Source organism: Rattus norvegicus, chromosome 10 (genome assembly GCF_036323735.1).
Source record: "Rattus norvegicus strain BN/NHsdMcwi chromosome 10, GRCr8, whole genome shotgun sequence".
In the NCBI taxonomy this organism is placed as follows: domain Eukaryota; kingdom Metazoa; phylum Chordata; class Mammalia; order Rodentia; family Muridae; genus Rattus; species Rattus norvegicus.
Genome location: NC_086028.1, coordinates 92566505 through 92582866, shown reverse-complemented (window position 1 = coordinate 92582866; position 16362 = coordinate 92566505). Strand labels below are relative to the sequence as shown.

At 46.8% G+C, this 16362-nt stretch overlaps 1 protein-coding gene across 21 annotated transcripts in view; it reads left to right on the top strand.

Moving 5' to 3' along the window:
• The first annotated feature begins 381 nt into the window (after positions 1-381).
• Bptf (bromodomain PHD finger transcription factor) overlaps positions 382-16362 on the top strand; it is a 102479-nt gene continuing 86498 nt past the window's right edge. For 6 of the 21 annotated variants that reach the window (XM_039087420.2, XM_039087415.2, XM_039087418.2 and 3 more), the window contains exon 1: positions 383-1315. In XM_039087420.2, the coding sequence (XP_038943348.1) occupies positions 673-1315 (643 nt within the window). In that variant the 5' untranslated portion in view covers positions 383-672. 21 annotated transcript variants of the gene reach the window in all.

Below are 16362 nucleotides of genomic sequence, written 5' to 3'. Positions count from 1 at the left end.
TTGGGACTGACTTATCTCCAGCTCCTGTCCCTGAGTGGGTGGCTTTGCGTGGCCACTGTCCTCAGTCTCTAGGACGCGCCTCCCCGCGAGAACCCCCTCTCCGCTTTTTCTGCATCAATTTCCCCAAAAGAACCAGTGACTTGGGGGAAGCTCGTTTTCCGGCCCGGATTTGGACAGACACGCATCGAGGTCTCCCTGAGCTCCAGTTGGTGGGGGGGTCGTCTCTCAGGAGGAGACACCAGACTGGGGGGACAGACACCCCACGCCACCCATCTCGCCCCTGCGCCGCCGCCGTCCAGCCGCGCAGGGGCGCTCCGGGGCCTCCCGGCCCCCGCCGCGCCGCTCCCGCGCTCCCCCTAGCGGCCGCCGCGCTGCCTCGCTCTGTCCCAGGCTCGTCGGGCGGCGCAGCTCACGTGACCGCGCTCCGGGCCTGCGGCCGCTGTCGGTTCCCCCAGTCACCGAGCGAGAGGGAAGAAACAAGATGGCGGCTGCAGGCGATCCGGAGCGGGGCCCCGGCAATTCGGACTGAGCCTTCTCTCTCCACCCCGCCGCTGCCGGGCCGCGCCCCTCCCGCCCGGGCCCCGGCGCCCTCCCCTCCCCCTCGGCCCCGGCGCCCCCCGGCGCCCCTCCCCCACCCCTTCCGCTCCCCCCCCCTCAAGCCGCGGCTCCGACATGAGGGGCCGGCGGGGCAGGCCGCCCAAGCAGCCCGCGGCTCCTGCTGCGGAGCGCTGCGCCCCGGCCCCGCCGCCGCCGCCGCCGCCACCACCGCCACCACCACCGCCGCCGCCGCCGCCGCCCGCCTCCGGACCCATCGGGGGGCTGCGCTCGCGGCACCGCGGCAGCAGTCGGGGCAGGTGGGCCGCCGCCCAGGCTGAGGTGGCGCCCAAGACCCGGCTGAGCTCGCCCAGGGGGGGCGGCCGCAGGAAGCAGCCACCGCCGCCGCCGGCCTCCGCCAGCAGCGCCAGCGGCCCGGGCCGGGGGGGCCGAGGAGGCGGGGGCGGCAGGACGGGGGGCGGGGGCGGCCACCTGGCCCGGACCACCTCGGCCCGCCGTGCCGTCAACAAAGTGGTGTACGATGACCACGAGAGCGAGGACGACGATGAGGAGGAGGACATGGTCTCGGAGGAGGACGAAGAGGAGGAGGAGGATGGCGACGCCGAGGAGACCCAGGATTCCGAGGACGACGAGGAAGATGACATGGAAGAAGACGACGATGACTCCGATTATCCGGAGGAGATGGAAGACGACGACGACGACGCTAGTTACTGCACGGAGAGCAGCTTCAGGAGCCATAGTACATACAGCAGCACTCCAGGTACCCACCCAGGCCGCCTGGAGACTCCTTCCCCACCTCCTCCCCTCCCCCTGGCTTGCTCCCTCTCGAGTGCAGTGCATCCTGCTTCCTAGCTCCCCCCACTCCCGGCCTGTCCCCCACGCGGAGGCCACGGCGCGTCTAGTGACAAAAAAAAAAAAAAGAAAAAGACAAAACAAAACTAGATTTGCAAGAGGAAAGAGGCGCATTGTTCAAAATGGAGATTGCATTGTTGCAGTTTGCAGGCCACACACTCGTTCGCTCTTCTTCTCCCCCCCTCCCTCTCTTTCCTCTTCAAAATTTGTGCCAAGTGCGGTGTCTCCACCAGTCAGGATTGAAACTTTGGCACACACGTATCCATTGAGCTCGTCTTTCTCTCCTTGTTTTGGTATGAGTGTTTTATTTATTTATTTTGCAATGAAAGAAGCCTCCTGCTTTGCAAACCGTTGCATGTCTAATACGTTTTGTTGTAGATTTGAAAGAAAAATGACCTGGTCCTTAAAAGTGAGAATTTAGATCGTGGCAGCACACATAGACGTGCTTCCTTTCCTATCCCCTAGTTATATAGTTTGGTAACTGTTTTGGGGGAAGGGTTGTTTTTCGGTGAGCAGGGAGCTTCCTGGGGTCCTGAGCGCTTGTTTGTGTTCTTCGAGTGAGCCCTCGTGGTCGCGTGCAACAGTTGCTGGTAAATGGCTGATTGAAGAGCAAAGCAGAGAACTAGACCAAACCAAATTTGTCAATCCTTCCGATTTAAAATTACTTTGGTTAAGTTCCAAATAAAAGTTTAACACCACGGGGGCCGTGTGTCCTAACCAGTTTGATCTTGGCTTTGCGTGGGAGATGCAGTTTCGTGGCACCTGTTGCCGAAGATGTGTGGTTGATCATCTAGGCGCAATTGCCAAAGATGAACTTTTTGAAGTCACGGTCTAGAAGTGTCAGCTTGAACCTGACAGGACTTTTTCTTGCTGTTCTGTTTCTGAGGAAAAAGCCCTACCTGGATCAGCAGTGGGTTTCATCAGTAGTGGTGAATTCTCGGATGTTTTTTCGCATTATTTCTTGAGGTTGGCCCTGAGATGTGTGTCTTGTTCAAGTAAAAGACACACATGCAATTGCTCCTTTGTATTAAATGAATAGTTATGGGACTGGGGGGGGGTGGTCCTTAACTTGTAGCAACAGACTGTCAGGCTTTTTTTTTTTTATGTCTCTATTAACCAGGATTCATAAAATTAAGGTCTAATTGTAAGGACATTTGCAGAGTAAATGAGGACATAGGGTCTTTCTAGGAGAGTCTGTCTTACTGTTTTCAGGGACGATGAGGGTACTAGGAGTGCTTAAATGTAAGTGTTTTCGTTTTTTATAAGTTCCTAACTGCTGCAAGTATGAGAATTAAGCCAGATTAGATTGGTTAACACCAAGTGAAAAAAGCCAATTTCTTTTGCCTGACTGTAAGAAGGTTGCCTATTTTATGGGCTTGGAGGGAGGCTATCTTTTTTTTTTTAATAAAGATTTATTTATTGTATATAAGTACACTGTAGCTGTCTTCAGACACATCAGAAGAGGGCATCAGATCCCATTACAGATGGTTATGAGCCACCATGTGGTTGCTGGGATTTGAACTCAGGACCTTAGGAAGAGCAGTCAGTGCTCTTAACCACTGAACCATCTCTCCAGCCCGGGAGGCCATTTTTTAGCAAGTTTAATTTCTTGCTTACTTAGTTTAGAGTGTCTTTTATAGGTTTTTACTGTAAGAAACAACATGTTGGGCATCTGTATCAAGAGCTCAGAATCGAACTGAAGACTGCCCACAGCAGTGGGGGAAGTTAGTTTTTGGGTTAGGACTCAGGCATTTTGGCTGGGCAGTTAAGCTAACTTTTAACTCCTTGAAGACCTGGCCAATAGTACCGATCAGTTGAAGGCCATTAAAATGCTGAATTAAATTGCAATTTGTGGTTAAAGATCCTTTTTAAACAACCATGTAAAATTTGGGAAATTTTTTTTTGTAAATAGGTTTTTATTTTGTTTTGTTTTGTTTTGAGAGACAGGGTCTCTACATAGCCCTGGCTGTTCTAGTACTCACTATATAGATAGATCAGGCTGGCTTTGAACTCACAGAGATCCACCTGCCTCTCTGTCTCTAGAGTACTTGGCAAGCTTGTATACTTAGGATACTTCAATGCCATTTTTCTTCTGATGACACTTATCGTCTACCTCTGTGTACACTTGTCCTATGATTATGTGGATTAATAACTTCAGGAGTAAGTTTTACCCTTAAACATTCTGTAACTCCTAACAGACACACACACTGCAGATATGTATAAAAAGTCTGATTGGATAACTTGTTGTTAGGGGAGAAATTTGATAATTCTCTAGTAGGTGCCATAACTTAAATGTTCAGGTTTTCAGACACTCAAGTTGGTGTAATTAGATTTGGATAAACACTTCAACCAGTAACTCTTTCTAACAGTAGACAGTATACTTAAAAAAAAAAGGACTATTAAAAGGATGTATTTTTATTGTTATTTTTGAAAATTATGCGTATGTCTATGTGAATGAGAGTATGTGCGCGTGGTATAGGTGTCTGCAGGGACCAGAGGTGAGGTGTCAGATCTCTTGGAGCTGGAGTTTCAGGTGGTCCGTGAGCCATCTGACATGGGTGCTGGGAATCAAGCTCAGGTCCTCTGGAAGAGCAGCAGGTGCTAAGGGCGAGGATCTCTGCTTCCAGAGTCTACTGCTTTAAACCGCTCTTTTATGTAGCCTGCCAGGTCCTTTCCTTTTTTTATTGGCTTTATTAACTTGAGTGTTTGGTCTTTTGAAACAAATTACTTCTTCAGATGATGGTAAAAGGATGTTACACTTTGTGTTTTTGACTTCTAGAGTCTGTCCACTTGTTTTCAGTGAGTATCCACAGTGGGAGTGCTGCTGCTGCATTGTTGAAGCCAGGGATATTGTGTCATTAGTTTTATTGTTGGTCCTTTTGGGAGGAGACTTTAAGTCCATGTGTGTATGTTTGTAAAGTGTGGGTTGAGGTACACTTAAGCTGCTCCAGGACAGTCAGGGCCACAGAGAGAAACCTTGTCTCAAAAAGCCAAAGAAGAAAAAAAAAGATACAGTTTAGAGCAGGTCCAGCTGGGTGTGGTGGTACACGCCTTTAGACCCAGAACTCTGGAGGCAGAAGCAGGAGGATCGTATTATAAGTTGAGTATAGTCTGTAGTCTGGTCTACATAATGATCTCCGAAACAGCCAGGACTATACAGAGAGACCCTGTCTCAAAAGAAAAGCGGGTCCAAAGAGGCAGAACATTTTCTTAATTAGTGATCTGGAAAGGGGGGAGGGGAAAGCCCACTGTGGGTGGTGCCATCCCTGGCCTGGGGGATGAGGGTTGTATATTGTACAATCAAGGCTAAAGAGGAATGTGTTTTGGGTAATGTAGAATAATTTGATTATTTGGTTTAGAACACTGGCTTGAGTATTACTGGCATATTAAATCCCTGGTATAAGCTGTGGATGTAGTTCGTCTGGTACATGCTTGCTTAGCATGCATGAAGCCCTGGCTTCCATTTCCAGCCTATAAGCTGGGTTTGGTAGGGCATGCCTCTAATCCCAGCACTGCAGATGTGGAGACAGGAGGATCTTCACAGTCATCTTTAGCTACATAGTGACTTACACAGCTGGGGTCACTGTTGAACCAAGTACCTTTATCTGTCTAGTATACAAGTAGATACTATTAAATAAGATACTTAAAAAATAAGTTCCTAGTTTCACACTTATCATTGACCTGTTTTTTGAGTACTCTGAGATAATGTAACCGTTGGTGCAGACCTTGGTGCAGACCGTCTTAGTGTTGCTGTTGCTGTGACGAAACACTAAGACCAAAAGCATCTTGGGGAATGAAGAGTTTCCTTGGCTCACATATCCTAAATCACAGCCCATTGAGGGAAGCCAAGGCAGGAACACAGACCTGGCTGGAACCTGGACCCAGGAGCACCAGCCAGGGATGGCACCACTCACAGACCCCGAGTGGCTACCCCGACCCCCTTCCAGATCACTAATTAAGAAAATGTTCTGCCTTTTTGTTGCTTACAGCTGGGTTTTCTGGAGGCATTTTCTCAATTGAAGCTCCCTCAGTCATCCTCTCAGATGGCTCCCGTTTGTGTCAATTGACATAAAACTAACTAGCACACACATATTATTACAGTCCCGTACTTAAAGAGCTCATTACTTAAGTATTAATTTGTGTGTGCTTGTGCACTCCAGTCAAGGCTTCTCTGTGTAGCCCTGGCTGTCCTGGAACTTGCTCTGTAGACCAGACCAAGCTGGCCTCAAACTCAGAGATATCCCCCTGTCTCAGCCTCTGCTTCCACCTCCCAAGTACAGGGAGTAAGTAAAGGCAAGTTCTACCACTCCTGGCTTTAACAGTTTATTTTATTGAGGAATTTTTTCCTTTGTGACAACAACTTATTCAAGGCTGGCCTGAACTCACTGCTATCCTCCTGCCTCAGCCTGTCAAGAACTGGAATTAAGGTGCATGCCAACACACTGATGATTTCTTTCTTTTTGTGGAGGAAAAAAGCCTTTTTCCCACAGGGCAGCCACTACTGGTTGATGTTGGTGATCAATCAATGCAAACTTGAAACTGTCTCGTTTGCTTGAGTTAGATGCATTTGGTTGACTAATTTTATCTGTCTGTCTGTCTGTCTGTCTATCTGTCTATCTGTCTATCTGTCTATCTTATCTATCTATCTGCCTACCTACCTACCTATTGGTAAAAGTTTGAGGAAGGGGACCTGAGGTCTGGCCCAGTGCTTAGTACATTTGTTCCTCCTGCAGAAGTCCCAGGTTCCATTGCCAGTGCCCACAGGGTGGCTTACAACAGTTCCAGGGAACACCCAACAAATGTCCTCTTCTGACTTCCTAAGGCCCAGGCACCCACAGGGTGAGCATCACATACATGCTGCTAAAACACTCATTCATGTAAATAAATAAACCTGGAAAACTCTCAAAGAGTTAATATCTGGTGGGCATTATTTCCTGGTATATTGAGAAGGATTATGTAGGGAAATCAGTTCTACCTCTCCACCCCTCACCTGTCTTGTGTACTTGGGCTTGAACCTAAGTAGGCGAGCGTTCTATATTCTATGTGCCCAGCCTGTTTTTTTTTTTTTTTTGGTTCTTTTTTTCGGAGCTGGGGACCGAACCCAGGGCCTTGCGCTTCCTAGGTAAGCACTCTACCACTGAGCTAAATCCCCATCCCCTAGCCTGTTTGTTTTTTAAAGGTAGGATCTTCTTAAGTTGCCTTGAATTTGACAGTCTGTCTGCCTTAGCTTACCAAGTAGTGTACACTACCAAGACAAACAAAATAATGAGTTTTTTCCTTCCTTTTCAAAAAGGATCTCACTATGTATCCCTGGCTGGCCTAGAGTGAACCCACTGTGTGACCAGGCTGGCCTTGAACTTGTGTTGATCCTTCTCTCTCAGCCTCTACAGTGCTGAAATTGCAGGCATGAACCCTCTGTGCTGCTCAGAAAGTGCATTTCCAGTAGACATTGGGTAGAGTTCTGACAGCACTTTGAAACTCAGCATTTCTGATAAAAATGAAAAAGATTTATGTTATGTTTGAGACTTCTGGGAATTTAAGCTATGATTTTAAAATTTGGTATCTTACACCTCAAAAACAAAATCCTGGTGTCCTGGGAGCCTTAATGGTTTGTGTCCTCTAAGGATTATGAGAGCAGAGGTTGGTGGCAGAGATCCTCTGACTGAGCTGTGGGTCCCCCAGAAGTAGAGAGTAGCACTCCTGGCGGTGTTTCCTCCTCAGAGACACCAAACTGTCTTTCAGAACACACACACAATTCCATATTGCTTCAAGGAAGGTACCAAGTGGAGACTTAGAGAATATGGAAGGCAGCATCTACACTCTGGCTTGGGGGCTGGTTGGTGTGGGCAGGAGCTTCCTGGACCGGCTTGTAAGGAGGGAGGAGGGGGAGGGAGCAGGATGATCTCAGCATTGATAGTCAAGTGTGGGCAGAGGCCAGTGATGTTTAGCAAGAGCTGGAGTGAATTGGAAGTCACTGTGAAGCTGCATTTGATACCCTGGGCGGCAGTTCCCTGGGGAAGCGGCTGTGGCCATGCGCTTTCTTTCTTTCTTGCCTGCAGAATTAAGGATTGGGCAGTTGGGGGATCCCAAGCATTATTCCCGACCTGGAACACTGAGTAGAGGTGTGCTGTTCTCATCAGCAGTACCCCACGTGGAAGCTTGGCCTCCTACCATACATTAGGTCCCAGGGATGTGCTGTGAGCCTCCCCTGCACTGAGGTGCACCTGAAAGGTGGACTGAAGCCTTCTCTGTCTCACCCAGATCTGTGTTAATGCTTCATTCTGGTTCCTGGAATCTGTCAGGTCTGGGAACAGCAGGGTATGGTCTCAGTGACGAGCTAGACTTGTTATCCAGGATTCAGAGGGTGGCTAAGAGGAAAGTGAGCTAGCCAGTGGGCTCTGGATGGATCTTGTAGTGCTGCATGGTGGCTCAATCCAGGGGTTTCCCATAGTGAAGAAGACCCATAAGAAAGTAAGCAAGCACCAGCAATGCCTCTGTGAGGAGGGAGGCTGTGTGGTCAGAGATGAGAGGAGACCGGTTTTGACCATCAGCGCCTGTGGAGGTTAAACCTGAGAATTAAAGAAAGTGAGGGCCAGGAGAGTTACTACAGTCAGGTGACATGATCTGTGAGTATCAGTGAGGCATGTCCTATGTGTGACAGTAGGTAGGCTTGTCTGTGCTTCAGACTCACCTGCTCCTCTGCTCCCTGCCGCAGGCACACTGGGAAATGGGGCAAGTGCAGCAGAGTCTAGGAGGTTGCTCTGGTTGGAGCAATCTCGGAGGTTGCAGAAAGGAGCTTTGGTTCCTTTTGTTAGGCTGTGGTTTCTCATTCCTGAGACCCTGTTTTCCTGGCTCTAACTTTCAGGGGTGTCACAGATTGATAAGCTGTAGAATGCATGGATACAGTGATCTGGTGAGAGACCAGGAACAACTTGGTCCACTCTGCTTAGACCTATAATCCTTGTTGGGACTTACTGTTTGGATTCCTCTTGCTCATCTTGGTCCATTTTCTTCATCTGTTTAGAGTAGTTAAAATCTCAGCTTTATAACGAAAAAAATATTTATTGTATGCACGGGGGCATTTGTCTGCCCATCATATGAGTGCTGGGTGCCCTCAGAAGCCAGAAGAGGGAGTGCATCAGGTCCCATGAGGCTGGTGTTATAGATGCAAGAGACCATGTTGATATTGAGAATTGCGTCCTCTTAGAGGTTGGGGATTTAGCTCAGTGGTAGAGCGCTTGCCTAGCAAGCGCAAGGCCCTGGGTTCGGTCCCCAGCTCTGAAAAAAAAGAAAAGAAAAAAAAGAGAGAGAGAATTGCGTCCTCTTAACTCTATCATCTTAACAGTGACCACATTTTATTTATTTATTTATTTTTTTGGAGCTGGGGACCGAACCCAGGGCCTTGCGCTTGCTAGGCAAGTGCTCTACCACTGAGCTAAATCCCCAACCCCCACATTTTAATTTTTAAGAATGTTTTTGGTTATTTGAAGAGATTCCGTAGGAGGCAGATTTCTGTTCTTTGAGTCCCTCCCACTTCCACCCAGACCAGGTCTCACTATGTAGTCCTGGCTGTCCTGGAACTGCATAGACCAGGCTGGCCTTGAACTCACAGAGATCCACATGTTTCTACTCCCTGCCTTTGTCTCCCCAGTGCTGGGACTAAAGGCCATACATGGGCCACTACACCTAGCTATTTGGTAGTTTTGTTTTGCTGTTTGGCTTTTGTAATTTTTTAAAAAGATTATGTGTGTGAGTACACTGTCACTGTCTTCAGACACACCAGAAGAGAGCATCAGATTTCATTACAGATGGTTGCGAGCCACCGTGTGGTGCTGGGAATTGAACTCAGGACCTCTGGAAGAGCAGTCAGTGCTCTTAACCGCTGAGCCATCTCTGCAGTCTTGTAATTTTTTTAAAAAAAGATTTACTTAGGTGTTTGAGTGTTTGCCTGCATGTATATATTGTGCATGACTGGTGCCTAGGTAGGTAGAAGACATTAGATCCTGGAACTGGCAATATGGATGATTAGGAGCCTCCATGTGGGCACTGAGAACTGAATGTGGGTCCTCTAACAACAGGGATGGCTCCCGAGCTCCCACACCAGCCTCCATTACTATTGTTTTGAGACAGAGTCCATTTTGTAGCCCAGTTCCGGCCTGGAACTCACAGCAGTGTGCCCGCCTCAGCCTCCCTACTGCTAGGATAAGTGTGAGCTACCACAGCCAGTGCGGGACTGAAATAACCTGGGAAGAATGATGCCCAGCACCCAGGGGCAAGCCCATAATCGCAGTGCTGCTCCTGCTTGGTTCTTGGAGCCCAGGCCAGGGGCCACAAGGGAGTGAGGAGTAGATACACACAGACATAAGCACAATGAAGCTGGGATTGGGTGGGGATTTGCAGCTGAGGCAACCTGGAAGGAGAGGGGTTACCAGCCCACATGGGACATGTCAGCACCTCAGACTGAATCTCCTGTGGAGGAGATGGATTTGCTATTCTTCCGATAAACTGATCAATCTTTAGAAATACTTCTATTTGAGAGCTCTGCTATTCTTCACGAGTGGCTTCATATGGCTTCATATGGCTTTGCTAATTTCCTGTGAGTCTGTTGGTCTTGGAGTCCTTCACAGGCAGAACCTGTCACCATACACATTCACTCAGGGTTCCCGCCACTCCCTACACTGCACTTGAAGGCTGAGGTAGGAGGATCATGAGTTCAAGGCTAGCCTGGGTACAGAAAAGAAAAAGGAAGCTAGGGGTGATGGCCTTTATCCTAGGAAGCCAGGCTTAGTGGCACTGCCTTTAATCCAGGAGGGAGAGGCAGGCAGATCTCTGTGAGTTAGAGGCAGCCTGGTCTACTGAGTGAGTTTGGGACAGCCACGCTACATAGTGAAACCGTGTCTCAAACAAACAAACAAACAAAATCCTATTACTTGGGAGGTGGAAGTAGAGATATCAGAAGGAAGGGAAGAAAATGCATTATTAAATTATTTGTGTTGTTTTACATTTCTTTATTTTGCACGGGGTCAGCGGTGATAGTTGTATTAGGGTCAGAGGACAGCTTGCATGTAAGTTCAGGAATTGAATCTCATCCTTAGATCATCAGGTGTGGCTGCAAGTACCTTTTATCTGTGGAGCTATCTTGTTTTCTTTGCTAGTCTATGTCTGATGTTATTTTTGTTTGTTTTTGCTGCAGCATTTAAATATTTTTTTGATTCCCTAATGGTACTCAGTAATAGTAATAACTATCATTTAATGGGCCTTGACTAATTTGATGAATGATTTTAAGCAATGCTTATGAACTATTTTAGGTTTTCTTTTTTAACAAATGCTGGGTAAATGTCTTCTCTGAGCACCAGCCCTAATCCTATCTCCCCACCCCACAACTCCCTGAGGCAAGATTCATTCCTGATGTACCTCAGGCTGGCTTTGACCAGGGAAGCATATATCATGCAGGAAGAGTGTGAGTTCAAAGCCAGCCTGGACTACCTATGAAATTATGTCATAAAGCAAAAAGATGCAATCCTGTATTATATGGCCTTTTTCATTTTGCATTTTTTTTTCTAGGATTGGGTGGGTTTCTCTGTGGCCCTGGCTATCCTGGCACTCGATCTGTACACCAAGCTGCCCTCAAACTCACAGACACCAGCCTGCCTCTGCCTCCCTAATGTTGGAATTAAAAGGCATGTGCACCAACACCCAACTTTAGCATTATGTTTAGAAACTCATATTTTATACCATGCAGTATTTAAATGATAGAGTGTTTTGTATGTGTTTATCAGTGTTGCCTGTTTATTTCATGGGCATTTGAATTAGTTCCATTTGGTTATCAAGAATTCACTGGAATTTATGTGATGTGTGTTTGTCTGGCATATATCTTAATTTCTTTTGGGTGTATATACCTAGAGGTGGAGGTAGGTGGATCTCTCTGAGTTTGAAGCCTACCTGAGAACCTGGAACAGTGAGTTCCAGACTGCCAGGTTTACATAGTGAGACCCCTCTTTTTTTGAAGTCGCTGTATAAAGCAGTGGGTTTCATTATGGTGTCTACATACATGTGTCAGTATGATTTTGACCTGCTGTTGTAATGTTTCTTGTCATGCAGATTCAGTTGTAGGATTTTTGTTTTACTGACAGGGGCTTTCTCATTGCTCAGGATGCTCTTCCTCTCATGGTCTTTCTGTCTTAAGTGTTCTGAGTGCTGGGAGACTGGTACCAGCCACCCAGTTGGTAGTCAACTTTTTCTTTTTTTTTTTTTTTTTTGGTTCTTTTTTTTTCGGAGCTGGGGACCGAACCCAGGGCCTTGCGCTTCCTAGGTAAGCGCTCTACCACTGAGCTAAATCCCCAGCCCCAGGTAGTCAACTTTTTCTATTCTTTTTCTCTGGTGCTGTTAGGGTGACCCTAGGTCTGTGTAGGGGCAAACACTCTACTGAGATAATTCCCAACCCTTTGCTTGCTTGCTTCTTGCTTGCTTCCCCCCCCCCCCCCTCTCTCTCTCTCTCTCTCTCTCTCTCTCTCTCTGTGTGTGTGTGTGTGTGTAGGGGCAAGCACTCTACTGAGATAATTCCCAACCCTTGCTTGCTTGCTTCTTGCTTGCTTCCTCTCTCTCTCTCTCTTTCTCTCTTTTAAAAAAAGATTTATTTATTTATTGTATAGAAGTACACTGTAGCTGTCTTCAGACACACCAGAAGGGGACATCAGATCCCATTACAGATGATTGTGAGCCACCATGTGATTGCTAGGATTTGAACTCAGGACCTCTGGAAGAGCAGTCAGTGCTCTTAACCACTAAGCCATCTCTCCAGCCCTCTTTCTGTTTTTCAAGGCAAGGTTTCTCTGTGTAGCCTTGGCTGTCCCCAATCTGTAGACCAGGCTGACTTTAACTCAAAGATCCACCTGGCTCTGTTTGCTGGGTTCTGGGATTAAAGGTGTGCACCACTACCCAGCCAGTTTACATGTTTAAAATCACATTTGTTTGTTTTGTGTGTGTGTGTGTGCAACTGGACAACTTGTAGGAGTTGGCTTTCTCCTTGTACCATGTGTCTTGGGGGTTTGAACTTGAGTCATCAGGCTTAATTGGCAAGTGCCATTTACTCACTACTCTCTCCTAGACCCTGCAGTTAGCCACAAAGGTGTGTTTTGCTTTTTAACTTTATGTATATGCATGCTTTGTCTACATGTATGTCTATGCATGCCTGGTGGAGGCTGTCAGATCTTGTAGTCACATAGGTGAATGTGAGAATTAAACTGAGGTCCTCTTAACCTTTTCCCTATAATCTCTTCCCTTCCCTCCCCTGCTCTTCTCTCTTCTCCCCTCCCCCCTCCCCACGTGGTAGAGCCGGGCTGTTGCTTGTTGGTCGAGCTCTTCCCTGGAGTGTGTAAAGCACTGAGTTCAGTGCTCTCATCACCTCTAGGCACAGAGGATCTCTCCAGTGCCTGACTCAAGCTTCTAGTTTGTAGTGGGCCCCTTTCACTTTCCAGCTCTAAGCTATTTAATGTGGTAGCTGTTTAAATGGAAATTCAATAAAATGATGTAAAATCTGGTGGTAGTAGGTACTTTGCACGTGATCAAGAGCCATTTGGATCCTTGCTGTCATTGGCTGCAGGAAGTTCTTACTACCTCTGTGGGGTCAGTGACAGTTTACTTAACACTTCTCTCTGTCTCTGGCCTTTTGTTTGCCCCAGTCTTGTGATGCTTGTGGCCTTAGTTGTCTGGCTATGGTTCCCCTTCTTTGAGGCTGTTGGCCGAGCATTGTTTATTGAGATGATGGTGTGCAGTCAGACTTTGGGGTCATCTTTAGGATGCTTACAAATTACTAATGGTTCTGGGTGGTCAGGGGAGAGGCAGCCAGTTAACAGTGTTAGAAAATCTGGCACAGGGGGTTGGGGATTTAGCTCAGTGGTAGAGCGCTTGCCTAGGAAGCGCAAGGCCCTGGGTTCGATCCCCAGCTCCAAAAAAAAGAACCAAAAAAAAAAAAAAAAAGAAAATCTGGCACAAACTTCATCAAGTCTTGATAAAATAAAGCTGTTACTTACACACACACACACACACACACACACACACACACACACACACACACACACAATTCATACTTTGTTGAAAAGTTGACTTGATAACTCAGATGTCTTGTGTTGTAAAAGTTGCTGTGTAAACTAAGTTGTGAACTACTAGGTGTCCCAGGGAATCCTACATAGAAACCTCTCAGATCTCTCAAAGTAGTAATCCTTCTCATTCCTTGTTGTCTTGGGTTCTTTTATGGCCTGGTGTTGAAGTTGCTCCTTAAATCTGCTAGGAAAGTTCCTGTTAGGCTTCTCCCTGGCCACTGCTACGTCCTGTGATGATACCCTCGAGAGACAGTCCAGCCAAATGGCCCACACCATAGTACTCGGCAGCAGATGCAGCTTCTGCGCGTGCGCATCCAGGTGCAGCTTCCTGCCGGGTGCTTGCGCGCTCACATTGCTTCCTGCCCGGTCTGATGGCACTGTATTCACTTATGGAACCTAAAAAGAAGTTCAGAAACACACATATTTATTGGTGTAGGATTTCTTTTCTCCTTCTCCCTGCTGGTACATGCACACCACACACAAATTTGTTTGAAGAAACAACTAACATGGCCATGTTCAACTCTCAAGGAAGTAGTTAATGACATTTTAAAATTGTGGTTTTGGGTTTAGAGTTTTTAAACATTAATGTGTGTGTGTGTTTGTGTGTGTGTGTATGTATGTATGTATGTGAGAGAGAGAGGGGTGTGTGTGTGTGTGTTTGTGTGTGTGTGATATCTCAAGTGTGAGATCAGAATGCAGCATGTCAGAGTCAGCCTCTTTTCCCCTGTGGTTCTCGTTAGGCGTCTTGACTGTGGTCATCAGTCTTGGTGGCAAGTACCTTCACCTACCCATCCAGCTATCTTGCCATCCCAGAATAACACATTTCAAAAGTATACTTGTTGTAATTTCAGGTATGCATTTGAATGTTGGCTCAGCATTTCTGGGTGAACCTTGGTAACGTTGGAGATAGTCTTTTCCTGTTTGGCATCTTGTCCTTAATGGCCTGAATAGTTTGAGCTGTGATTCTGCCATGTCTTGGGAAGCTTAAGTGGAGACAGGGGCAAGGGTCATAGGGTTACACGTGTATAGGGTCCTTGAATGTACGTGAAGACAGGAAGCACTTTTTATCTTTATTGATACTTGATGGCGTTTGCTACTTATATTTAGTTGTCTCTTACAAAAGCAGTTTTGAGTGAGTCCGGGACATGATTCTGTGGGTAAAAGCACTCGCTGTCAAGCCCGATGACATGAGTTAGATCCCTGGAATCTACATAGTAGAAGGACAAACATCCCCAAATTGCATTCCGATGTCTGTACGCACTTGTGAGAGTATGGATGTGTGTGTGCTCACGCATATGTGTGCATATGTGTGCATGTGAGTGCATATGAGTGCATGCGCTGGGAATTAAGCCAAACGCCCTTGTGTTTGCCATGTAGGTGCTCTACCCCTGGGTTTAGGCCCTTAGGCCCTGTCACTCTGTAGCTCACAGGATCCTCTCGCTTCTGCCTCCTGAGAACTGGTACTGTAGGCTTATGCCCACACTTCCAAATCTAATAAATACTGGCAATGCTGGCATTTCATTAGTTATTTATATTTTTATGTGCATTGGTGGTTTGCCTTCATATATGTCTGTTGAGGGTGTTAGATCCCCTGGAACTGGAGTTACAGCTGTGAGCTGCTACGTGGGTGCCAGGAATTGAACCTGGGTCCTCTGGAAGAACAGCCAGTCCTCTAAACAGCCGGGCCGCCTCTCCAGTGCCCTTTGTTAACTTTAAAGATGAAGTAAATTACAGATTTTCCTCTTTTTGCTTCTCTGAGGTAAAAACATTCTTGTGAAGTTGGCGTATGTTTTTCCTGTCACTGTTTATACTTGTGTATGTGTTTGTGTACGTGTGTTTATGTTTTTATATTAACATGGATGGCCATGTATTGATGTTAACTTTTTCAGCTTTTAAAAAAATTGTTACTTATCTGTTAATAGCCCTGACCTGATTCATTTGGTCTTCTGGGCAGTGTGTTGTGGATTGGAACACACGGCCTCCTGTATATACTAAGCACATGCTTGATGGCTGGCTCTCTTCCTCCATCAGACATGCTTATTTGAGGCAAGGTCTCACTTACCTCAGACTTACAGAGCTCCACCTGCCTGCCTCTGCCTTTAATCCTGGGATTAAAGGGCACATATCACAATGTCACACTCGGCTTTTTTTTTTTTTTTTAAGATTTATTTATTCATTTATTATATATAAGTTCACTGTAGCTGTCCTCAGACACACCAGAAGAGGGCATCGGGTCTCCTTACAGATGGTTGTGAGCCACCATGTGGTTGCTGGGAATTGAACTCAGGACCTCTGGAAGAGCAGTCGGGTGCTCTTAACCGCTGAGCCATCTCTCCAGCCCTCGGCTTTTTTTTTTTTTAACATTTTAAATTCATATTAGTGTTTCCTGTTTCTTTGTTTACTTCCAACCCATGAACCTCTGTAGGTTATTTCCAGTTTTCTCTTAGCATGTGTAACACACATGCATTCAGTGTGCATCAGCATTTGGGCATGTGTCTTGTTAGGGGTAGGTTTTTTTTTTTTTTATTTTTTTGGTTCTTTTTTTCGGAGCTGGGGACCGAACCCAGGGCCTTGCGCTTGCTAGGCAAGCACTCTACCACTGAGCTAAATCCCCAGCCATGGGTAGGTGTTTAAGAGCTGATGATTACATGTCTTCGTGTCAGTTTTGACAGATTTTGCTTGTTTGGTTTTTTTTTGTTTGTTTGTTTTTTGTTTTTTGTTTTTTTGTTTTTTCCCAACACAGGGTTTCTTTGTATAGCTCTGTCTATCCTTGGAATGCACTCTTTAGACCAGGCTGGCCTCGAACTGAATTCAGAGAGCTGCCTGCCTCTGCCTCTGCCTCTCAAGTGTTGGG